The following is a 25371-nucleotide window of genomic DNA, read 5'->3' on the forward strand; positions in this document are numbered from 1 at the left end:
GTGGCAATCACAAAGCCCTGCCCTCAATCCCATAGAAAATTTGTGGGCAGAACTGAAAAAGCGTGTGCGAGCAAGGAGGCCTACAAACCTGACTAAGTTACACCAGCTCTGTCAGGAGGAATGGGTCAAAATTCACCCAACTTATTGTGGGAAGCTTGTGGAAGGTTACCTGAAACATTTGACCCAAGTTAAGCAATTTAAAGGCAATGCTAGCAAATACTAATTGAGTGTATGTAAACTTCTGACCCACTGGGAATGTGATGAAAGAAATAAAAGCTGAAATAAATCATTCTCTCTACTATTATTCTGACATTTCACATTCTAAAAATAAAGTGGTGATCCTAACTGACCTAAGACAGGGAATTGTTACTTGGATTAAATGTCAGGAATTGTGAAAAACTGAGTTTAAATGTATTTGGCTAAGGTGTATGTAAACTTCCGACTTCAACTGTATATGCACTGACTTCATTTCATTCCCAAAGGGGCTGTTTTAGTTTTTCTGCTGTAGTCTATTCAAGTTTATTTAATGGTCTGTAAACAGTTTTCTTGGGAATGTTCCCCTGTGAGTGGGAATGGCCATGAGTAGGACTTAAAGAGAATATTGGAATTGCACAATGGATTTTGCAGTGCAGGGGAATGATTCCTCTGTTGGGGTGCAACATTTATCATACCTCCATTTACTGACAATAGGAAGAAATGGGTGTGGAGAAAACTAGCTACTGGATATATGTCCAGTAGGTAAAAAGGGAAAATGAATCTAACCAATATCCTTTGAAGACTCCTGGGCCTTTAAGGTACATGCACTTTATATTACTTCTTTCTTCTAAGCTTCTTGGGTTGAAACATGGTGCACGGCTCATACCATGACCACATAGAGACACCGATGTACTATGGTACATTGCTGAAACCATCACAGCTGTATAAAGAACAGAAGAGACACTGTACATATACAGCTAAGCACTTTAAAAAAATTGCTTGTAATTTTCCTGATTGGTCACCAGGGACATCATTGTGAAATGAATGCTATAAATAGAAGTAAAGTTGGATGAACTTAATCAGCAGTCCTCAAGAGAAAATATGAAATAAAAAAAAAACTCTCAGGCTCAACGAGGCAAAAAAGAAATGCTCCATTGTAATAATTACTTACAGAAGCTATATGGTGAACCTTATACAACCAAAAAATTCATTAAAACTAGTCAGTCAGGGCTAATTCAAAACATAAGATTTGGATTGTTTTATATGCCTGCAGGTATACACAGAGTGTACAAAACATTAGGAACACCTTAATATTGCGTTGCAACCCCCTATTGGGGCATGGACTGTACAAGGTGTCGAAAGCATTCCACAGGGATGCTGGCCCATGTTGACCCCAATATTTCCTACAGTTTTGTCAAGTTGGCTGGATGTCCTTTGGGTGGTGGGCCATTCTTGATACACATGGGAAACCTACTACCATGCCCCGTTCAATATTTTGTCTTGACCATTCACCCTCTGAATGGGACACATACACAATCCATGTCTCAAGGCATAAAAAACATTATTTAACCTGTTTCCTCCCGTTTATCTACACTGATTGAAGTGGATTTAAGAAGTGGCATCAATAAGGGATCATAGCTTTCACCTGGGTTCACCTGGTCAGTCTGTCATGGAAAGAGCAAGTGTTCCTAATGTTTTGTACACTCAGTGTATGTAGATGCATTGTTTGTCGATGAGCAATAGTCATATAATAAATAATCAAAAAGGACAAGTAACATGCATGGATAGAATAACAATAAGTGCTTATTTATTGAATTCTAAAAATACATTTGTTAAGAAAAGGGGTATTCCACATAAAAAAACAATTCAACATTTTCCCATATTGACTCACTAACATTATTTTGTAGCAAAATGTTTTTTTATCCTAACCAAATGGAAGATAACCCCTAATAGTGTTTCTTTATGAACATTATAAAAACACATAGAAGGACATAGTGCCAAACTAAGTAGCCATCAAAGAGAGCATATGTAAACAATATTTTTCTGAGAGTATTAGTTTAAACTGGACTGCGATGACAGATCAATGTCTATTGACAGACGCTGGTCTATACAGAGTGTAATGCTTTAAAATTACAAAAGGAACAAAAATAAGAGCTTAAGAATAACATTAACTTACACATTAACTCTAAAATCTAGCATTACTTGGAACAAAAAATGAAAACCTACAGTAATTTTAGTGTCTGAGTGGTCTGCAACTAAAATAGTACTAGAAGAGGATATTTAAGACTGAGATTTAAGAAAGCTGGCCGACTAGCAAAGAAACACCGATATCCCACACCCACACATGCCCAAACACTCACACATTGAGGTACGCAAATAACTACAACTTAGCCAGCCTTGGACAACCTTTTCGGAAGAATCAGATACATTTGCTCAGTTAGTACTATACACTTGAGCTAACTTGATTCTACCATTTTAAACATGACGCTGATGACAGGAACCAGAAATGCTGTGGATTGAATATCCTATTTCGAATGTGTTGCAAACCTTATTCTTAGGAGAATTAATGCACAGTGCAATCAAACCCACATTGCAGTATTTACACTCCTATGCAAACATACCTTTTCTTACTTTCTCTAAATTCACAGAATAGTTTGTACACTGTGGAGCCATCTGCATCCTTAACTCCTCCCACATATGGCTCAGCGTTAGCTTACAAGTGCTCGCCAATGGCTTCTTCATCAAAAGTATTGCAAGTAAATAAAATAATCTTAAAACCTAGTTACAAATACAAGTACAACGTTATTGTTCTAAAATAAGAAACAAGTAATAACCGTTAATATTAATATAAAAGCATAAAACAAGACATATCATGAGAGAACACCAAGAGAACAGAGGGACACTTGACTACCGCCTCCTTCCACGTCCTCGTCCCCTCCCTCTCCCCCTTTTGGGGGTTGTTGTGACCTTAGTTGAAGCCTTCTCCGTTTCCTCGGTCTCATCCACCGTTATCTGTTCTCCCTCCCCTGAATCCAGCTCCTCCTCCACTTTAACCAGAATGGTGTCTTCCGGAAATGGGACGTCCTCCTCCCCTTCCACTTTGTCTTCCTCTACAACTCTCTCCTCTGTCTCACGTTGTTTTTCTATTTGGACCACCTCCTCCTCTACCTCCTGGACACCTGTGCTGGTAGAACCAGTAGCAATGCTGGTATTGTTGCTCTGTTGTTGCTCTATGGCCTCCTCTAGTCGGAGGCGGTACTGCTCAGCTTCCTGCTCCTTCTGTAGGAGCTGTGTGCGGTACTCCTGGGCCTTCCGGTTGGCCTCCTGCAACTGCTTCTGGAGCTGCTCCCGACTGCTGTCCCCTGACTTCGCTTTCTGAGAACATTGGGCACATACAGTAAGAAGAGAGAAACGATTTCAGAATATTATGCCAAGCAACAAACATGGGGACCATTGCTGACCTTTTCTTTGGGTCTGGTTAGGATGGCTGCAGGCTCTATTCTCCTTTTGCGTGCCGGAGAGGGATAAGGCTCCTGTTCCACCACTTCCTCTGTGATCTGACCAGCCGGGACTGCCACCACTACAGAAACAAAACACAAACTCATGAATGCATTCATTGTAATGTCTTGAAAAAGGCTGACATGAGCACAATGTAAACTAAATAAATATACACTCATTGGCCAGTTTATTGGGTACACCCATCTAGTACCGGGTCAGACACCCCTTTGCCTCCAGAACAGTCTGAATTATTCAGGGCACGGATTCTATAAGTTGTAGCATTCAAATGTTGCTCAATTGGTATCAAGGGACCTATCAAGAGGCCTTTTCTTGTTTTTATCTGATAGGAGTGGAACCCGGTGTGGTCGTCTGCTGCAATAGCCCATCCGTAACAACGATCAACGATTTGTGCGTTCCGAGATGCCGTTCTGCACACCATTGTTGTACTGTGCCGTTATTTGCCTGTTTGAGGCCTGCCTATTAGCTTGCATGATTCTTGCCATTCTCCTTCGATCTCTCTCATCAACAAGTTTTTTGCCCACAGGACTGCCACTGACTGGATGTTTTTTTGTTTGTCGCACTATTCTCTGTAAACCCTAGATACTGTCGTGCGTGAAAAGCCCACGAAAAGCCATTTCTGAAATCCTGGAACCGGTGAGCCTGGCACCGACAATCATACCATGCTCAAAGTAGCATAGGTCACTCATTTTGCCCATTCTAACAGTCAATCATACAGTAACTGAATGCCCTGATGCCTGTCTATCTGCTTTTATAGCAAGCCACGGCCACGTGGCTCACTGTCTGTAGGAGCGAACCATTTGTGAATGGGTAATAAACTGGCCACTGAGTGTATAAATGGCTATATATGGCTATGGTTTCCTACTTACTTTGCTGCCCCTGCATAGTGACAAAGAACTGCTGTCCAAGTCCTGCTGGCTGCAGGTTGCCGTGTTGGTCCGTCACTATGGTGATGACCCTCTGACCTCCATCGCCCACTACATGCTGAATGGCTGAGTCCACAGAATCTGCAGCGATCGCATCCTCAGATTTGCCTGTGGGAAAGATAGTTACTTACCATTGCAGTCTAAGAAATATAATACAGATCGTGTTAGCCCTAACGCACAGAGAGTTATCATAATTTTATAGAATGATATAGATCAAAGTACTATTAATTGTAACATGAGCAGCTCAGAGTAATTTGTAGTGTTATCCTCATGGTTATGCATAGACATCACTTACCTGCATTGTTACCCATGGGACCGGAGGCTTCTGCCAGGGCTGCCAGTGTTGCCAGGACTGAGGTGGTAGAGACAGATTCTCCTGGAATAATAAGACAATGCAAAACCTCAATCAAGTCATCCCATTTAGAAGTGTCTTGGGTGAGGTCAGGTGGTAACTAAGGTTCCCCATTTATATCAAATATACTGCTAAAAAAAATAAAGGGAACACTAAAATAACACATCCTAGATCTGAATGAATGAAATAATCTTATTAAATACTTTTTTCTTTACATAGTCGAATGTGCTGACAACAAAATCACACAAAAATAATCAATGGAAATCCAATTTATCAACCCATGGAGGTCTGGATTTGGAGTCACACTCAAAATTTAAGTGGAAAACCACACTACAGGCTGATCCAACTTTGATGTAATGTCCTTAAAACAAGTCAAAATGAGGCTCAGTAGTGTGTGTGGCCTCCACGTGCCTGTATGACCTCCACCTACAACGCCTGGGCATGCTCCTGATGAGGTGGCGGATGGTCTCCTGAGGGATCTCCTCCCAGACCTGGACTAAAGCATCCGCCAACTCCTGGACAGTCTGTGGTGCAACGTGGCGTTGGTGGATGGAGCGAGACATGATGTGCTCAATTGGATTCAGGTCTGGGGAACGGGCGGGCCAGTCCATAGCATCAATGCCTTCCTCTCGCAGGAACTGCTGACACACTCCAGCCACATGAGGTCTAGCATTGTCTTGCATTAGGAGGAACCCAGGGCCAACCGCACCAGCATATGGTCTCACAAAGGGTCTGAGGATCTCATCTCGGTACCTAATGGCAGTCAGGCTACCTCTGGCGAGCACATGGAGGGCTGTGCGGCCCCCCAAAGAAATGCCACCCCACACCATGACTGACCCACCGCCAAACCGGTCATGCTGGAGGATGTTGCAGGCAGCAGAATGTTCTCCACGGCGTCTCCAGACTCTGTCACATCTGTCACGTGCTCAGTGTGAACCTGCTTTCATCTGTGAAGAGCACAGGGCGCCAGTGGCGAATTTGCCAATCTTGGTGTTCTCTGGTAAATGCCAAACGTCCTGCACGGTGTTGGGCTGTAAGCACAACCCCCACCTGTGGACGTCAGGCCCTCATACCACCCTCATGGAGACTGTTTCTGACCGTTTGAGCAGACACATGCACATTTGTGGCCTGCTGGAGGTCATTTTGCAGGGCTCTGGCAGTGCTCCTCCTGCTCCTCTTTGCACAAAGGCGGAGGTAGCGGTCCTGCTGCTGGGTTGTTGCCCTCCTACGGCCCCCTCCACGTCTCCTGATGTACTGGCCTGTCTCCTGGTAGCGCCTCCATGCTCTGGACACTACGCTGACAGACACAGCAAACCTTCTTACCACAGCTCGCATTCATGTGCCATCCTGGATGAGCTGCACTACCTGAGCTACTACTTGTGTGGGTTGTAGACTCCGTCTCATGCTACCACTAGAGTGAAAGCACCGCCAGCATTCAAAAGTGAACAAAACATCAGCCAGGAAGCATAGGAACTGAGAAGTGGTCTGTGGTCACCACCTGCAGAACCACTCCTTTATTGGGGGTGTCTTGCTAATTGCCTATAATTTCCACCTGTTGTCTATTCCATTTGCACAACAGCATGTGAAATTTATTGTCAATCAGTGTTGCTTCCTAAGTGGACAGTTTGATTTCACAGAAGTGTGATTGACTTGGAGTTACATTGTGTTGTTTAAGTGTTCCCTTTATTTTTTTGAGCAGTGTATAAATGTCATTGAGTTGTATTTGATATACCTCTACTTAAAGTTGTACCTAACTTACTGTAACCTGTGCTCCAGTTGCCCATACCTGACTTGGCGGTGGTGTTGACGAGGTCAGAGAGGTTCACGACCCCAGCAGAGGAGATGATGAACTGGGGCTCTGGGTTCATGTTCACTTGGTTTTGCATGCCATCCTGTGTACATACACAAAACACACCTTGAAGATGTTATCTAACAAGAACAGACACAGTTCCTCCCACATACTGGGAAACAGTTCAACCTTCAGGGTCTCAACACGTGTTACATAAACCAGCGATAAGAACACATACTTGCATGTGTTTAGATGATTTTCCCTCGTGTTCACTTCCCTTCTTATACAGACATAAGGGCATTTTCGTGAAAACAAATGAACATCAGAGCCATATAAATACAAAACACACACACAGTCCCTTCACCTGTAACAGTATCATGAGCTCAGTATTGCTGGTGTCCATGGCGATGTCAAAGGGCGTCTTGTCAAACTTGCTGAGGGAGTGGACGTCTGCTCCATATTTGAGCAGCAGCTCTGCCACATCTCTGTGACCGTGCTGGGCCGCCCAGTGCAGGGCTGTCATCTTCAGCATGTCCTTAGCGTTGATGTCCGCTCCGCTCTGCTAGGGAGTACAGCACGCCCCCCAGTGGTGGAAAATAGATAGGAAAGTGAGACGGGTAGCCTAGATTCCAAAATGAGGGTGTTGAACATTCAACATGAATAAAATAACATTTGTTTTTTAGTCACTTTATTAAAAATAGAACTGTTATGTTTTTCATATAAACAGCTGAATACTGTCAGCTTTACATTTGGTTGCCCTTACACTGACTAGCAGCTCCACTATATTGGAGTGGCCCTCCGTGGCCGCCATGTGGAGTGGGGTCCTGTCCACTTTGGTCCGGGCATCCCTGCTAACGCCTGCTCGAAGAAGCACCTCAGCAGTGGAGTGGTGTCCGTACTGAGCCGCTAGATGGAGCGGGGATGTCCCCAGCTAGAACACACAGTTTGGTTTATGAGGACCCAGTCCCTACAACACTGTGTCTGGATTGTGTGAAAGAAGCCAGCACGGCAACATGGGTAGATTTGTGATGTACCGCAAGAGATCTGAGGAACAATATCTCTGTGTTAGGCTACATGAGGTGAGTGGATGTGAGTATCCCTACAGTGAGAACCTTACCCAATCAGTGGTGAAGGGAGCTCCATTGACCATGAGGGTCCTGACATCATCATCCAGCCCTGCCCGCGCAGCCTCCAGCAGCCGCTTCCCCAGGTCAACCAGTGACATCTACTGGGAGACAGAAAGAGTGCTTTTGCGTAAGTGTCAAAACAATAAGACAAACCTCGAGTGAATATAAGCCAGGCATTGCTAAAAAGTCTAGAGAATGATTTTTGCTCCCAAAATAGTATTGTTTATCCTCTGTGAAACATGTTGCATCAATATGTTTTATTGGTGTAATGTTGATGGTTGTATTGAAGGAAAAATTGCAGTACTAGGAAATATTCCGTTTTTGTAAATGTGAAGCAATCGTAGTCAGAACCCATGTGCAATTGTGGCAGCAATAAGAACCAACTTGGCAAAAGTGAAATTATTTATTTTGCTAAAATACAGTGTCAAGTCACAGGCTAGCTGAAGAAACACTGACTGAATGATCGCACAGTTCATTTCGCTGGGCTTGAACTTTTCTCGTTAGCTAGTAATACATCTAATAAAGTAATAATCAACACTACATGCTTTGATACTTGGTTGGTGTTATGTTCCGGTGGAAGTCGAATATGAAACTACGGATGTCAAAGAAGTGGACACCAAATCTGGCTACTTCCACATCCGCACTATTATTGCTAACTAGCTAGTTACTAGCATTCAGAACTGAAGATGGCTTTGATTTTCTCAAGACTTCAAAAGGAGCATATCCACGACACATAATCAATAGCATCTTAATAGTATTTCGCGTTGGCGTTTGGGGTATTTAGTTACATTGCAAGATAGCTAACTAGATAGACAGCTAACAATGTCAATGACTTAGTTTCACAAGTAGCTAGCTCGTTAGCTTAACGTTAGATAACTAGCTAAGTTGCAGAGCTTTTTTACACGGTTTGTTATTTAGCTACAGCTAACTATGGATTCGATTTTCAAGTGTTGCTTACCTTAGATAGTCGTTCGCTAAAAGTGCAACTCTTCTAATTTCTGCCGGCGAATGTGTGTTTATTACACTTTCGTAACTTTGCTAGACAGCTAAACAAATATCATAATATTTATATTTTTTGCAGAATCAAATATGGCGGCCAGGCACACCGGAAGTTGTAATAGTATATAGTGTGCAGCAAAAATGTTCCACAAATGTTCCCACGCTCAAACATGATGATACAATACATTAGTATCACTTTACATAAGATATAATATTATGTCATGTAGTTATTGCCTAACCAAAGACACTGAATATAGCTAGATGTTTCAAATTCAAACCATCTAGTGAAACAACTAGTCTGATCTAATATAGTGAACTACATCTCCCATAAACATTTGCGCACTGGAATGTTCCTTCTGGCGTCACGTCCCTTAGTGTCCATCGTTTCCTGTTGAAGTGTAAATGGAGACATGACACAGTTGTTTTGGGATTATAAGAAACAATATATAGTTAGAAATCCACTGAATTAAAAACTGCTGAAGTGATATTTAAATTGAAGTCACTTGAACTCAGGCTCGGTGCAGTTGCTGGCCGCGATGGAGGCGGTCCCCCGTATGCCAATGATCTGGCTGGATCTGAAAGAGGCAGGGGAGTTCGAGTTCAGCCCGTCGGTGAGGCAGGTGAGATGGGTAGGGGAGTGGAGCAACAGGGCACTGCCGGGCGGTTGAGATTGGAAGTCAAGCAGACAAGGATTACGGAAGATAATCATAAGTATCGAGCACATCTAGACAGTTATTAGCCTGACGAATCAAGTAAAGGTAGTTAACTAGCTCGTATCTGGTTAGCTGTGTCAGCCATGACAATCGCCTTTGTTTACAGTTAGCTAGCTAAGTTGATAATTAGTTAGCAATTGATGTCAACATGTAGTTAATGTGTCAGATACCCCAGTCACAACAAATAAATAAGCTATAGTAGCTAACGAACTAGCTGTCTTGGTTTCTGTGCAGGCCTGATAGTCTGGCTAGTTAGTCTATAAAATGATGATTTCATTGTCACATGCACCCTGGATTAGTTTGCTTTGATGTAGAAGTCTGGCAGGTTGGAATCCTGTATGTTCACACCTCTGTCAGTGGTCATTAAGGGGGCAAAAACATGGTAAAAAAATAGCCAAGACGTTCAGAAATTAGTGCTGGAATGAGTTAAAATTAGAGAACAGCAGAGTAACGTTAGGTTAAGGGTCATAGTAGAGCCAGGATTTTTTTCTGGTCATGTGATCCGGCCAGGGAAAACTCTGCCATAATCATCATAACATATGTCTGAGGAAATTCTCCCACACACCCACTACAATTACGTCTTATGCCTTACTATCCAATCTCCTTTCTTCCTCCTCCTCCTCATGCTCCAGATATTACTAGAGGACCTTTGCCCTGTCTGGTTCTTCTTTTTTGCTGCCTTAGTCCCAGATCAATTTTCTAGCAACGTTTGTCAATGACATTCAATGAAGGTTGTTATTATTTTTATTATAACAGTGACAGATTGTTTATCTGGAAAGGAAATGAAGGCTAACAGTCCATGTAAAAGTAATGGAAAGGAGGAGAAAGAGAGCTGGGAGAGGAATGGAGAGAGAATAATAGAGTTTCTTTGTTTAGGCTAGCAGTGCAGCTGGAGTTTTGTAACAGGACAATCTCTGTCCTGTTGAAGCACAATACATATAGACAACCGTGTGATTTATTTGGCTACGGCTGACATAAATATATTTTGTTTAAGACGGATATTATGTTGGAGGTGTGTGTGGCTTGTAATAAGGACAAATAGTGGTCTTGTTTACCTCCAGACTGTGGCTCCAGTGAGTCTGACAATAAGTAGCTGCTTATTAGAGAGGCTCATCACTGACCGGAGAATACTTACCACAGCAGGCCATGATGGGATTGCTCCAGAGCCATTTGGAGGCCAACTACTCCCAGTCCAGCCAAAAGGGTCATAGACAACCATGACAAGGGAATGTTGATAAGAGTCGGGATTCAATGTTAAGACAGCTTGATCATGTATTTGTCATCCAGGTTCAAATTTAGCAGATTACGTGTGATGCAGGTACACTGCATTCGGAACGTATTCAGACCCCTTGACTTTTTCCACATTTTGTTAAGTTACAGCCTTATTCTAAAATGGATCAAATATTTTTCTCACTCAATCTACACACAATACCCCAAAATTACAAAGCAAAAACAGGTTGACATTTTTGCAAATTTATGAAAATTGAAATATCACATTTACATAGGTATTCAGACCCTTTACTCAGTACTTTGTTGAAGAACCTTTGGCAGCGATTACAGCCTCGAATCTTTTTGGGTATGACGCTACAAGCTTGGCACACCTGTATTTGGGGAGTTTCTCCCATTCTTCTCTGCAGATCCTCTCAAGCTCTGTCAGGTTGGATGGGGAGCGTCGCTGCACAAGTATTTTCAGGTCTCTCCAGAGATGTTTGATCGGGTTCAAGTCCAGGTTCTGGCTGGGCCACTCAAGGACATTCAGAAACTTGTCTCAAAGCCACTCCTGCGTTGTCTTGGCTGTGTGCTTAGGGTTGTTGTCCTGTTGGACGGTGAACCTTCGCCCCAGCCTGAGGTCCTGAGTGCTCTGGGGCAGGTTTTCATCAAGGATCTCTCTGTACTTTGCTCAGTTCATCTTTCCCTCGATCCTGACTAGTCTCCCAGTCCCTGCCGCTGAAAAACATCCCCACAGCATGATTCTGCCACCACCATGCTAAACCGTAAGGACGGTGCCAGGTTTCCTCCAGATGTGACGCTTGGCATTCAGGGCAAAAAGTTCAGTCTAGGTTTCATCAGACTAGAGAATCTTGTTTCTCATGGTCTAAGAGTCCTTTAGGTGCTTTTTGGCAAACTCCAAGTGGGCTGTCATGTGCCTTTTACTGAGGAGTGGCTTCTGTCTGGCCACTCTACCATTAAGGCCAAATTGTTGGAGTGCTGCAGAGATGGTTGTCTTTCTGGAAGGTTCTCCCATCTCCACAGAGGAACTCTGGAGCTGTGTCAGAGTGGCCATCGGTTCTTGGTCACCTCCCTGACCAAGGCCCTTCTCCCCTGATTTATCAGTTTGGCCGGGCGGACAGCTCTAGGAAGAGTCTTGGTGGTTTCAAACTTCTTCCATTTAAGAATGAAGTTAACAACTGTGTTCTTGGGGACCTTCAAGGCTGCAGAAAGGTTTTTGTACCCTTCCCCAGATCTGTGCCTCAACACAATCTTGTCTCAGAGCTCTCCTTACCATTCCTTCGACCTCATGGCTTGGTTTTTGCTCTAAAGTGCACTGTCAACTGTGGGACCTTATATAGACAGGTGTGTGCCTTTCCAAATCATGTCCAATCAATTGAATTTACCACAGGTGGACTCCAATCAAGTTGTAGAAACATCTCAAGGATGATCAATGGAAACAGGATGCACCTGAGCTCAATTTCAAGTCTCATAGCAAAGGGTTTGAATACTTATTTACATAAGGTATCCGTTTTTATTTTATACATTTGCAAAAAATTCTAAAAACCTGTTTTCGCTTTGCCATTGTGGGGTATTGTGTGTAGATTGGTGAGGAAAGTGTGTTATTTTATTTTATTCTATTTTAGAATAAGGTTGTAATGTAATAAAATGTGGAAAAATTTAAGGGGTCTGACACTTTCCGAATGCACTGTATATATACAAAAGTATGTGGACACCCCTTCAAATTAGTGGATTTGACTATTTCAGACAAAAACAGGTGTATAAAATCTAGCACACCGCCATGCAATCTCCATAGACAAACATTGGCAATAGAATGGCTTTACTGAAGAGCTCAGTGACTTTCAACGTAGCACCGTCATAGGATGCCACCTTTCCAACAAGTCATTTTGTCAAATTTCTCCCCTGCTCGAGCTGCCCTGGTCAACTGTAATTGCTGTTATTGTGAAGGGAAAATGTCAAAGAGCAACAATGGCTCAGTTGCGAGGTGCTAGGCCACACAAGCTCACAGAACAGGACCGCTGAAGTGCGTAAAATCATCTGTCCTCAGTTGCATCACTCACTACCGAGTTCCAAACTGCCTCTGTAAGCAAAGTCAGCACACTCTTGTGGCTGAATGGAAGCAAGTCTCCGCAGCAATGTTCCAACATCTAGTGGAAAGCCTTCCCAGAAGAGTGGAGGCTGTTACAGCAGCAAAGGGGGGACCAACTCCATATTAATGCCCTTGATTTTGGAATGAGATGTTTGACGAGCAGATTTCCACGTACATTTGGTCATGTAGCGTACATGAGTCAATACTATTAATATTTTGGCCACCACAAACTAGATTTCAATAAGTGTTTAATAATCCGTCTGACAAAATCTCAAAATTTATGACATCCTTCCAAAACTACACATCATTGATTATTAAACATGTATTTGTTTCAAAAATATTTATCTACAGTACTGCTGTGTATGTATCATGGCGTTGGTCACCTTTGACCTCAATGCAAATAGAAACACAGTAGGGTAAATGCATTTTAAATTTAATCACTTTTTGACAGCATCCCTTTTGGTTTAAACAAAACTTTCCATACATGTTTGCCCATGGAAGAGGTGGTCAGAAAGTTGTTTTTTTTTACCCGAATGCCAAAACATAAAAGATAAAGATAAAACTGCTCAAAGTTTACCCATTGTCTTCATCACTGGAAAATATAAACTGTTGAGTTTGATATCATTTAAAAGCTTACAAACAGGACTGTCAAATCATTTCATAATTTCTAGATATAAAATAAAAACAGATTTTAACCTTTAACGTCAATTATCTAAATGCTTAAACTCAGGTATTTTTTTTCTTCATATTCACATATGTTGTAACTTAGACCCTACTTTACATCATCTAAGGTGTTTGTGTTGTGCCTGCCATCAGTTGACACATGCGCTTAAGTACAGGGTGAGTGTCATTTGAATCATAGAAATACAATTCATAGAATGGACCTATCCCTTCAGACCACTGCAATTTATCTGGAACAGTGGGTACACAATTGAAATTGAATACAAATTTGAACTTCTAATTACTACCACAAAGATGGCCTCCGGTCCACCCACCATTGAATCTCAACTTAAATGGTCATGTTTATTCTATTATCTATACTTCCCTAAAACAGGAAGCACCAGTGACTCGGGCAATAAGAAAGTGGTCAGATGAAGCAGATGCTAAGTTACAGGACTGTTTTGCTAGCACAGACTGGAATATGTTCTGGGATTCTTCCAATGGCATTGAGGAGTACACCACATCAGTCACTGGCTTCATCAATAAGTGTGTTGATGACGTCGTCCCCACAGTGACCGCACTTACATGCCCCCAACCAGAAGCCATGGATTACAGGCAACATCCGCACTGAGTTAAAGTGTTGAGCTGCCGCTTTCAAGGAGCGGAACTCACACCCAGAAGGTTATAAGAAATCCCGCTATGCCCTCCGACGAACTAACAAAGAGGCAAAGAGTCAATACAGGACTAAGATTGAATCGTACTACACCGTCGGCTCCAACGCTCGTCGGATGTGGCGGGGCTTGCAAACTATTACAGACTACAAAGGGAAGCACAGCTACGAGCTGCCCAGTACACGAGCCTACCAGACAAGCTAAATTACTTATATGCTCACTTCGAGGCAAGTAACACTGAAGCATGCATGAGAGCATCAGCTGTTCCGGACGACTGTGTGATCACGCTCTCCGCAGCCGGTGTGAATAAGACCTTTAAACAGGGACAAAGTGCCAGACGGATTACCAGGACATGCACTCGGAGCATGTGCTGACCAACTGGCAAGTGTCTTCACTGACATTTTCAACCTCTCCCTGCCTAAGTCTGTAATACACAGTGGCACAGTGATTGTAATACACAAGGCACAGTGATGCTGAAATGTTGGTAAATACCCATTAAATTGCTGGGAGTTTATACATGGAGTGTGCAACTTTCTTTATTTTGATAGTCTGCAATACCAACATGTTTCAAGCAGACCACCATAGTCCCTGTGCTCAAGAACACTAAGGTAACCTGCCTAAATGATTGCCAACCCGTAGCACTCACATCTGTAACCATGAAGTGCTTTGAAAGGCCGGTCATGGCTCACATCAACACCATTCTCCCAGAAACCCTAGATCCACTCCAATTTGCATACCGCCACAAATGATCCACAGATGATGCAATCTCTATTGCACTCCACACTGCCCTTTCACACCTGGACAAAAGGAACACCTATGTGAGAATGCTATTAATTGACTACGGCTCAGCGTTCAACACCATAGTGCCCATAAAGCTCATCACTAAGCTAAGGACCCTGGGACTAAACACCTCCCTCTGCAACTGGATCCTGGACTTCCTGATGGGCCGCCCCCAGGTGTTAAGGGTAGGTAACAACACATCCGCCACGCTGATCCTCAACACGGGGGGCCCCTCTGGGGTGCGTGCTCAGTCCCCTGCTGTACTCCCTGTTCACTCATGACTGCACGGCCAGGCACGACTCCAACACCATCATGAGGTTTGCCGATGACACAACAGTGGTAGGCCTGATCACCGACAACGATGAGACCGCCTATAGGGAGGTGGTCAGAGACCTGGCCGTGTGGTGCCAGGACAACAACCTCTTCCTCAACGTGATCAAGATAAAGGACATGATTGAGGACTACAGGAAGAGGAGGACCGAGCACACCCCCATTCTCATCGACGGGGCTGTAGTGGAGCAGGTTCAAATCAAATCAAATGTATTTGTCACATACACATAGTTAGCAGGTGTTAATGCAAGTGTAGCGAAATGCTTGTGCTTCTAGTTCCGACCATGCAGTAATAATATCTAACAAGTAATCTACCAATTCCACAACAACTACCTTGTACACACAAGTGTAAAGGAATGAATACGAATATGATGGCTGTTTAACAGTCTGATTTCCTTGAGATTGAAGCTGTTTTTCAGTCTCTCGGTTCCAGCTTTGATGCACCTGTACTGACCTCGCCTTCTGGATGTTAGCGGGGTGAACAGGCAGTGGCTCGGGTGGTTGTTGTTCTTGATGATCTTTTTGGCCTTCCTGTGACATCGGGTGGTGTAGGTGTCCTGGAGGGCAGGTAGTTTGCACCCGGTGATGCGTTGTGCAGACCTCACCACCCTCTGGAGAGCCTTCCGGTTATGGGCGGAGCAGCTGCCGTACCAGGCGGTGATACAGCCCGACAGGATGCTCTCGATTGTGCATCTGTAAAAAATTGTGAGTGTTTTTGGTGACAAGCCAAAAGTCTTCAGCCTCCTGAGGTTGAAGAGGCGCTGCTGCGCTTTCTTCACCATGCTGTCTGTGTGGGTGGACCATTTCAGTTTGTCCATGATGTGTACGCCGAGGAACTTAACTCTCCACCCTCTCCACTACTGTCCCGTCAATGTAGATAGGGGGCTGCTCCCTCTGCTGTTTCCTGAAGTCCACGATCATCTCTTTTGTTTTGTTGACATTGAGTGCGAGGTTATTTTCCTGACACCACACTCCGAGGGCCCTCACCTCCTCCCTGTAGGCCGTCTCGTCGTTGTTGGTAATCAAGCCTACCACTGTAGTGTCGTCTGCAAACTTGATGATTGAGTTGGATGCGTGCATGGCCACGCAGTCGTGGGTGAACAGGGAGTACAGAAGAGGGCTGAGAACGCACCCTTGTGGGGACCCAGTGTTGAGTATCAGCGGGGTGGAGATGTTGTTACCTACCCTCACCACCTGGGGGCGGCCCGTCAGGTAGTCTCGAGCTTAATGACGTGTTTGGAGGGTACTATGGTGTTAAATGCTGAGCTGTAATCGATGAACAGCATCGAGCTTCAAGTTCCTTGGTGTCCACATCACCAACAAACTATCACGGTCCAAGCACACCAAGACAGTCATGAAGAGGGCACGACAAAACCTATTCCCCCTCAGGAGACTTAAAAGATTTGGCATGGGTCTTCAGATCCTCAAAGTTCTACAGCTGCACCATCGAGAGCATCCTGACTGGTTGCATCACTGCCTGGTTATGGCAACTGCTCTGCATCAATTACTCCGCACATTGACTCTGTACCCGTACCCCCTGTATATAGCCTCGCTATTGTTATTTTACTGCTGCTCTTTAGTTATTTGTAACTTTTATTTCTTATTTATTTATTTTTTCTTAACTGCATTGTTGGTTAAGGGCTTGTAAGTAAGCATTTCACTGTAAGGTCTACTACACCTGTTGTATTTAGCGCATCTGACAAATAAAATTTGATTTCAATAGGTTTCCATTGGAGGATTGACAGTGTTATTTAAGACAACAGATTCCCATTCAAGTCAACACTATCTGATATTTGAACCTCCAAACATCTTTGTGGTACCATTTGAAAGTAAAAATTTGATGAAAATGTTAGTACAATTATCAGCCAAACATGACACCCATCCTGTATTCAAGAGCATGTTGTGTCTCAACCGATGGTGGGCACAACACAAAAACCTCAGATCATGTAAAATAGGGTCTAAGTTAGAACAATTTAAGCGTTTTTAGATAATTGACATTTAAGTAGGACTGTGACTGTCTTGTAATTGCCCAGGCCAATGTACACGGTCACCGACATAACTCTTCACAACTCTGTTTGCACACTTTTTAACATTGCTATGCTTTTTAATAAAACCATTTTGAAACAAGTAATTACACTTTGTTATTATCATGGCATTTCATTATTGTTATTCAGATTATTACTTATATTAATCAACAAATTAGGAAATGCCAGGTTGGTACAACATTAACAGAGATAGGCCAGAGGAGGATGGTGGTAGGAGCTATAGGAGGACGGGCTCATTCTAATAGCTGGAATTTAATTTTTGGAACAGAGTCAAATAAGGTTTCATATGTCAGACACTTCCATTCATACCATTCCAGACATTACAATGAGCCTGCCCTCCTATATCCTTCTCCCACCAGCCTCCACTGATATGCCTACCTTGTCCTTGTCTGTTGACTTTTCTGCATATAGCTACATTTTATTTATACATTTCCTATTTAGACGCACAAAACCATTCAAACGAAGTGTTCGCATAATGTCACATTCATTTGAATGGTTAAAAAAAGGTATTTGTTGACTTACTGTGTGAGGTGAAGAAAATATTACTGAGAAGCCCAGCTGGGCACTCTCCTACATTTGGCATTAGTGAGAAGCAGGCCAGGTACTTCTATCGTAGGGATTCCATCACTTCCAAATTCGCCAGGCGAAGTCCCGCCCCATTCATTTTCAATGGGAACACGCAGAGAAATGCGCAGGGGATTGTGGGAAGGTGAGCGGCGCGAACTCTGCTAGCGGAGCGATATAAAAAGTTCAGCTCTGCTCTACTTTATGCAAATTGCACGCGGCCACCGCTGCCGCTAACCAATCAAGTGAGAAGCAGATATTTGATAATCTTTCATTCATGGCACGTAGTTCCGCCTGTCATTAGTTCCGAGCAAGCGCAACCAAAAAAGACGGAGGAAAGCCAATCATCGCTGCGTCTGGTTTTCCAATTCTATATGATTTTGCTATGCTAGAATACAGAGACAAAATCATAAGGTACATGGCATGGAGGAGGATTGCAGAGATTGTTGATGGTGGGGGAAGAGAGATTTACACAACAATGTGCGTGTGCTCCTAAACCTCGAAACTGTGATCAAAGCCACCATTCGTGAATGTGTTGAGTAAATTCAATTATGAAATGTGCCCACCAAAGGATAGAAAACGCAAGTAACACGCATTATAAGATTGTAAATTATACACTAAGCATGCATTTCCCATGTAATATGCTACTAATTTTGTTATGGTATTTTAACATTAGGATTATCATATTATAGTTTATGGCTCTTTCATTATACTTGTGTCATGAAATTGATGATTATAGCCCACTCCCTGTAAAATACATAGGCGTACATGAATGGGTACTTTGGGTAAAGGAATTGGGCTTTGACTTGCAAATGTTGTCGTGTAAATTTCTCTTTAACCACCATCAACACCAACATCTCTGCAATTGACCATCTGATTTAGTTTCTATTCTAAGGTAAAATTACAAACACTCCCCACACCATATTATTTTCATTTTTTATACGTTTAATTAGCCTACAAGTTGCTAGCTCCTTATATTCATGTACAATACTGTACTTAGAATATAAGGGTTGGATTTGCACTAAACAATTTCAGGTCAGAAAAATTAGGTAAAAAATCTGGCTCATGGTTAGCTTCATATACATTATCTACTGGTATCATTTAATTGGAGAGCTCACAACTGGACAAAAAGGCCATGTTCATTTAAGAAAGCAACACAGAAACAGAGAAATGAGAGACAGATCCCGTTCACACCTTTATTGCAGAATTGTGATCTGTGATGAATGAACATTGGCACTATTGTAGTTCATCTTGAATAATGTTTTTAAGTTAACAATTAAAACAAGTTTAAACACTTCACTTCAATGAATCAACATTGAATGAATCAAAATATAATTTCAAAAGTACAAATAATCTAACTTGTTTGTAAAGGTTACACATCTTAGTAATTAGGATATTATTACTAAAGCATTATTTCAGGTGTACAAAAAAGTCCATACCAGTGGTGGCCAACCTTGCTCCACTCTCTGATCTACTGGGTGAGCATGCTTCTATTCCATCCCAGCAATAATACACGTTATTATCAACTGATTAGGTTTGGTAAGTTAAATCAGGTGTGTTAGTGCTGGGCTGAAACAGAAGCCTGCACACCCAGCGTACCTCCAGGAGAAGGATTGGCCTGCTACAGTTGTAATAAGTTTGTAGACTACATTGTGTGTAATTTTTAAATGTATTGTTGTATACAACATTCGCTAACATACCGTGCATTTGGAAAGTATTCAGACCCCTTGACCTTTTCCACATTTTGTTACGTTACAACCTTATTTCAAAATGGATTCAATTAAAAAATGTCCTCAATCTACACACAATAGCCCATAACGACAAAGCGAAAACAGGTTTTTAGACAATTTAGCAAAATACAGAAATACCTTATTTACATAAGTTTTCAGACCCTTTGCTATGAGACTCGAAATTGAGCTCCGGTGCATCCTGTTTCCATTGATCATCCTTGAGATGTTTCTACAACTTGATTGGAGTTCACCTGTGGTAAATTCAATTGATTGGACATGATTTGGAAAGGCACACACCTGTCTATACAAGGTCCCACAGTTGATAGTGCATGTCAGAGCAAAAACCAAGCCATATGAGGTCAAAGGAATTCTCCGTAGAGCTCCGAGACAGGATTGTGTTGAGGCACAGATCTGGGGAAGGGTACCAAAACCTTTCTGCAACATTGAAGGTCCCCAAGAACACAGTGGCCTCCATCATTCTTAAATTGAAGAAGTTTGGAACCACCAAGACTCTTCCTAGAGCTGGCCACTCTGCCAACTGAGCAATCGGGGGAGAAAGGCCTTGGTCAGGGAGGTGACCAAGAACCCAATGGTCACTCTGACAGAGTTCTTCTGTGGAGTTGGGAGAACCTTCCAGGAGACAACCATCTCTGCAGCACCCAACCAATCAGGCCTTTTATGGTAGAGTGGCCAGATGGAAGCCACTCCTCAGTAAAAGACACATGACAGCCCACTTGGAGTTTGCCAAAAGGCATCTAAAGGACTCTCAGACCATGAGAAATAGATTTTCTAGTCTGATGAAACCAAGATGGAACACTTTGGCTTGAATGCCAAGTGTCACGTCTGGAGGAAACCTGTCACCATCCCTACGGTGAAACATGGTGGTGGCAGAATCATGCTGTGGGGATGTTTTTCAGCGGCAGGGACTGGGAGACTAGTCAGGATCGAGGGAAAGATGAACGGAGTTCCTTGATGAAAACCTGCCCCAGAGCGCTCAGGACTTCAGGCTGGGGCCAAGGTTCACCTTCCAACAGGACAACAACCTGTACATACAGCCAAGCATACAGCCAAGACAACACAGGAGTGGCTTTGAGACACGTTTCGGAATGTCCTTGAGTGGCCTAGCCAGAGCCTGGACTTGAACCTGATCGAACATCTCTGGAGAGACCTGAAAATAGCTGTGCAGGGACGCTCCCCATCCAACCTGACAGAGCTTGAGAGGCTCTGCAGAGAAGAATGGGAGAAACTCCCCAAATACAGGTGTGCCAAGATTGTACAGCCTCATACCCGAGGCTGTAATCACTGCCAAAAGTGCTTCAACAAAGTACTGAGTAAAGGGTCTGAATACTTATGTAAACATGATATTTCAGATTTTGCTATAATTTCTAAAAATCCTTTTTTGCTTTGTCATAGCACTGTGTTGTGTGTAGATTGATGAACTTTTTTTATATATATTCCATTTTAGAATAAGGCCGTAACGTAACAAAATGTGGAAAAGTGAAGGGGTCTGAGTACTTTCCTAATGCACTGTATGTTTGGAAGGTTTCAAATCAAAAGGGATGCTGTCAAATAGTATTCAAATGGATTTACCCTGTAGTCCCAGAAATCTTCCATTTTGATTCTCAATATCCAACTTTTAACTGAGTAAATGCTCCCAAGGAGTTTTATGTATTCCTAATTTCTGTCAAATTTAATCAATAATGGACATGAGATAATCTCAGAATTCCCAGAGACCTCTATCGAGGACCAGCTGCTCTTTGGACCAGCTCCCTTTCTGAGCTTCTTTCACTTGCATGATCTTACACACATCGGACGGAACCCTAACAGTGTCAACGTAGCTCTGTGTCACTTCAAACATGTCTGTCTGCAGCACCAGCCAGGGGTCGACCACCATCTTGTAGGAGTGGATGGCGTCCTCCTGAACAGGTTCTCTGTAGACGTAGTCGAGGAGATCCACCTCCGGCGCCCTCCTCCGTGTGGAATGGTCTGGAGTAGTGGTACCAGCCGTGACAGGGAAGTGGTGTGTCTCCATCAGGAACACTGCTGCGTCTGGGTGCTGCCCCTGTAGGTCCTCCATGTGGGGTCGCAGAGAGATGTTTGAGGCCGGGACCAGGAGCTGAACAACGTCAGCCAGCAGCACGTACCGCGACCTGTACATATTCCTGTAGATGCACTCGTTCATGGTGGTCAGCTGGCCGTTGAGGTGGATGTCCCCTTCCAGCTCCTGGGCCTCCTACCCAGTAGAGGGCTTGAGGAAGTGGTTGATGGGCCAGTCGATCACCTCCAGAGTGCCCTCTTCTGCGTAGTACTGATGGACCTTGTCCAGGTCAGGCCCATAGCTGGTGAGGTGGAAGAACACCTTCTGTACCCCCAGGAGCTTGTAAAACTCCATGGTCTGGACAAACTGCTTGACGTTGTTGTAGTTTTCAAACATGGACATGCACACGGTGAGGTAAAAGGGGAAGTCCTCCCATCTCTCCCTGTTCTGGATAGTCAGAAATGTCTGGTTGAGGGCATCCTGGCTCTCGAGGTGTGTGGTGAGAGTGACATGTGGCGTTGCATCCTGGTCCTTCAAGGCCGGGCATGTCTTCGGCCGCATACAGGTATCCATAGTGGACGCTGTGCATTACGACATCGGCTGGAGCGACCTGGGGGCCCTATCCAGAGCAGCAGAACACAGTACAGAGGCGTGGGTCGGTCTCTGTCGACCATGGCGATGATTCGCATGGCTCCCCTTCCCCTGTGGTCCTTGTATGCAGACACCATTAGATGCGTTGAAACATTGACTGGTGTTATAGTGTATTTTGGTAGTGTGAACAGGGCAGCTAGAGTGGAAAGGGGGAGGAATGGAGCAAGCTTGAGTCGAGTTGGTCCTGAAAGTCACCAATGGCCCTAGTGTGACAGACACAGGATGATCAAACAGACTTTCCCTAACTGACTCCTGGTTTGGTGCAGGTCAGCCACCTGATCTGTAGGATGATAACACAACATTGATAACAACAACAGCCATCATCATGATTGTTACAAAGATCCTCGTCATCCCTGTCATAATCAAAACATTGACAGGAATTTTATCAGTGATGCAATGAACAATCAGGCAGGGAAAATCAAGACATATGGGCTTTCCAATCGTCTTAATCCATTTGGTCCACCGACCCCAAACAACCATCTCCAGATATCTCCGTGACTGTGGGAACCTCCACATCCTGGTCAGTTTGTGGGGTTGAATGGGAGTCTCTCATCTCTCCGCTGTCAGAATATTCATGCTCGGATCCAGACGGCACTGCTGCTCTTCTTCTCAACATCTACAGGAGAATAAAGTGGGGTCTCTTGACGAGACGGGAAGCTGACGATGCGGCTTTTAAAGGCATTTTCCCAGACGTTCGCCAGATCTCATTCACTGTAAAAGCTGTGCATGTTGGCTCAATCAGGAATAACCTTTTGTATGTCATTGTTATGGGAATTTTCGAATCCCAATGCTAATAATTACCAATCAATAAGCCTAGATGAATAATCCCCAATTTTTGTAAGACACTGGGTTAATAATAATTAGGCAAGGACTCAGCTTTCTGCAAAAGGTCTGTACAGTTTATTCAGAGAACGTTCTGTAGTTCATACACAAAACATCTATTATATACCAGGCTCCTCATTTACGCACACACATTACACACTAACACTGAGGATTAATTGTCCTCTTCCCCAGAACTCTCAAAACCGTAAATCCTGATCCTGCCGACATTTTAGTACTCTGAGATTTGGGAAACCTGGAGGGTTCAAGCTAGGTCAGGTCAACCACAGTTGAACAGTTCTTGATGTTTACTTAAACACACAGACCTCCGTTCCTCTCCTATCCTAGTCAACCTCATGAGACTTGTGCTCAACCTTTTAGTTATTTATGCTACAGGTTATATAGACCCTATCCCTAAATTCAGGGTAGAATTATTTAATCATTTACACTCAAGCAGGAATTCCTTTAACAGTCATCCGCGCTATAACCAGAGGAGGCTGGTGGGGGGAGCTATAGGAGGCCAGGCTCATTGTAATGTCTGTAATGGATTAAATGGAACGGTATCAAACACATAAAATATATGGAAACCACATATTAGACTCCGTTCCACTATTCCATTTCAGCCATTACAATGAGCCCATCCTCCTATATCTCCTCCCACCAGCCTTCTGTGGTTATAACATAGATCTAACATGGACCTAACATGGATTGGAATGAATCCCAGCTATAGGCTAACAAAGACCAAAAAAATGTATAAAACACTTTCTGGGAGATAGATTCATTTCCTTTGTCCACACAATAGGTGCAGATCTAGTCGTTTTTTATTACATGGATTGATTGGATTATGGATTAATTATGAATGTCAGTACTAAATTTATGCTGGATCCTGCTGGAACAATGAGATGGTGGGGATGCAGGGCAGCATATTGAACTTACTTAGGATGGCGTATAGCTCCAGAATGCTGTGGTAGCCATGCTGGTTAATGGTGCCTTGAATTCTAAATAAATCACAGACCGTGTCACCAGCAAAGCACCCCCACACCATAACACCACTTTCTCCATGCTTCACGGTGGGAGCCACAAATGCGGAGATCATCCGTTCACCTACTCTGCGTCTCACAAAGACACAGCGGTTGGAACCAAAAATCTCAAATTTGGACTCAGCAGACCAGAGGACAGATATCCACCGGTCTAATAAGGCTATCTTCTGTAAATCACCCCTACCTTGTCACAACAAAACTGATTGGCTCAAACGTATTAAGAAGGAAAGAAATTCCACAAATGAACTTTTAACAAGGCACACCTGTTAATTGAAATGCATTCCAGGTGACTACCTCATGAAGCTGGTTGAGAGAATTCCAAGCATGTGCAAAGCTGTCATCAAGGCAAAGGGGGGCTACTTTGAAGAATTTCAAATATAAAATATATTTTGATTTGTTAAACTTTTTTTGGTTACTACATGATTCCATATGTGTTATTTCATAGTGTTGATGTCTTCACTATTATTCTACAATGTAGAAAGTAGTAAAAATAAAGAAAAACCCTTGAATGAGTAGTTGTGTCCAAACTTTTGACTGATACTGTAAATCTATTTCTGATTGAATGAATAGACCTTATTGGTTAAATAAAGGTTATTTGCTGAGCTCCCAATGGCCCCTCTTATCTGCTTTCCCTCTGTCCTTTCAGTTCATCCTGAAGAACTATGGGGAGAATCCAGACAGCTATAATGAACAGCTGAAGAAGCTGGAGACACTGAGACAGGTATGAACTGGGACTGAGCGACTTGTGCTACGCAAATGTCATACGTTGTGATTTATTTGTTATGTAGGTCATATACTGTACTGTCTTTCTATCATATAATAAGTAAGTGTTTGTGGCAGGGTGCGGTGAATGTGACGCGGGACTTTGAGGGCTGCAGCATTTTGAGGAAGTACTTTGGGCAGCTGCACTACCTTCAGAGCCGTGTGCCTCTGGGGCCTGGGCAGGAAGCAGCAGTACCCATCTCATGGTATGAGGCAATGAAGTACACATAGGAGCCCTATATTTACACACTTACCCATGAGATCCATATCACACACACACTTGCTTTCATAAACTCTACCACAGACAGCTACGGAAAGACCGGAAGAACACAAGGTAACACTTTATTTGGATATTCCATCTGTAGATGCTCGACAGACTATCAGTAACATTTCAACTATCTACTAACCCTACCATTAACCCTCATCTTAACCCTAGCCCCAACCTTAACTCTTACCCTAACCCTTATTCTAAACCCTCCCTAACTGGAACCTTAGCACGCAGTTGCTTATCAACAGATATCTCTAGAGCATCTACAGATGGACAATCTGAACTATCCAAATAAA

The 25371-nt window shown here is 43.3% G+C and overlaps 2 protein-coding genes across 5 annotated transcripts in view; one reads left to right on the forward strand and one right to left on the reverse strand.

The window, feature by feature from the left end:
- Positions 1-1761: 1761 nt before the first annotated feature.
- On the reverse strand, positions 1762-8770 carry LOC115179164 (GA-binding protein subunit beta-1-like). Of its 4 annotated transcripts, none has more exons than XM_029740519.1 (9): positions 8645-8770; positions 7677-7787; positions 7323-7490; positions 6924-7121; positions 6530-6662; positions 4714-4794; positions 4362-4526; positions 3438-3556; positions 1762-3351 (listed from the first exon to the last, which is right to left on the reverse strand). In XM_029740519.1, the coding sequence occupies exons 2-9, from the start codon at positions 7782-7784 to the stop codon at positions 2884-2886; spliced, it is 1440 nt and encodes a 479-aa protein (XP_029596379.1). In that variant the 5' UTR covers positions 7785-7787; positions 8645-8770; the 3' UTR covers positions 1762-2883. The 4 variants fall into 4 exon arrangements, with proteins under 4 accessions (XP_029596379.1, XP_029596392.1, XP_029596397.1 ...); XM_029740532.1 differs by having other exon boundaries at positions 6924-7118; positions 8645-8769; XM_029740537.1 differs by having other exon boundaries at positions 6557-6662; positions 8645-8769.
- Positions 8771-8917: 147 nt separating this feature from the next.
- Positions 8918-25371, forward strand: part of LOC115179084 (tyrosine-protein phosphatase non-receptor type 23) — a 31133-nt gene continuing 14679 nt past the window's right edge. The window contains exons 1-3 of the mRNA XM_029740380.1: positions 8918-9305; positions 24692-24766; positions 24886-25013. Of these exons, the coding sequence (XP_029596240.1) occupies positions 9222-9305; positions 24692-24766; positions 24886-25013 (287 nt within the window). The 5' untranslated portion in view covers positions 8918-9221. The remainder of the gene's footprint in view (positions 9306-24691; positions 24767-24885; positions 25014-25371) is intronic.

Source organism: Salmo trutta, chromosome 3 (assembly GCF_901001165.1).
Source record: "Salmo trutta chromosome 3, fSalTru1.1, whole genome shotgun sequence".
Taxonomy (NCBI): Eukaryota; Metazoa; Chordata; class Actinopteri; order Salmoniformes; family Salmonidae; genus Salmo; species Salmo trutta.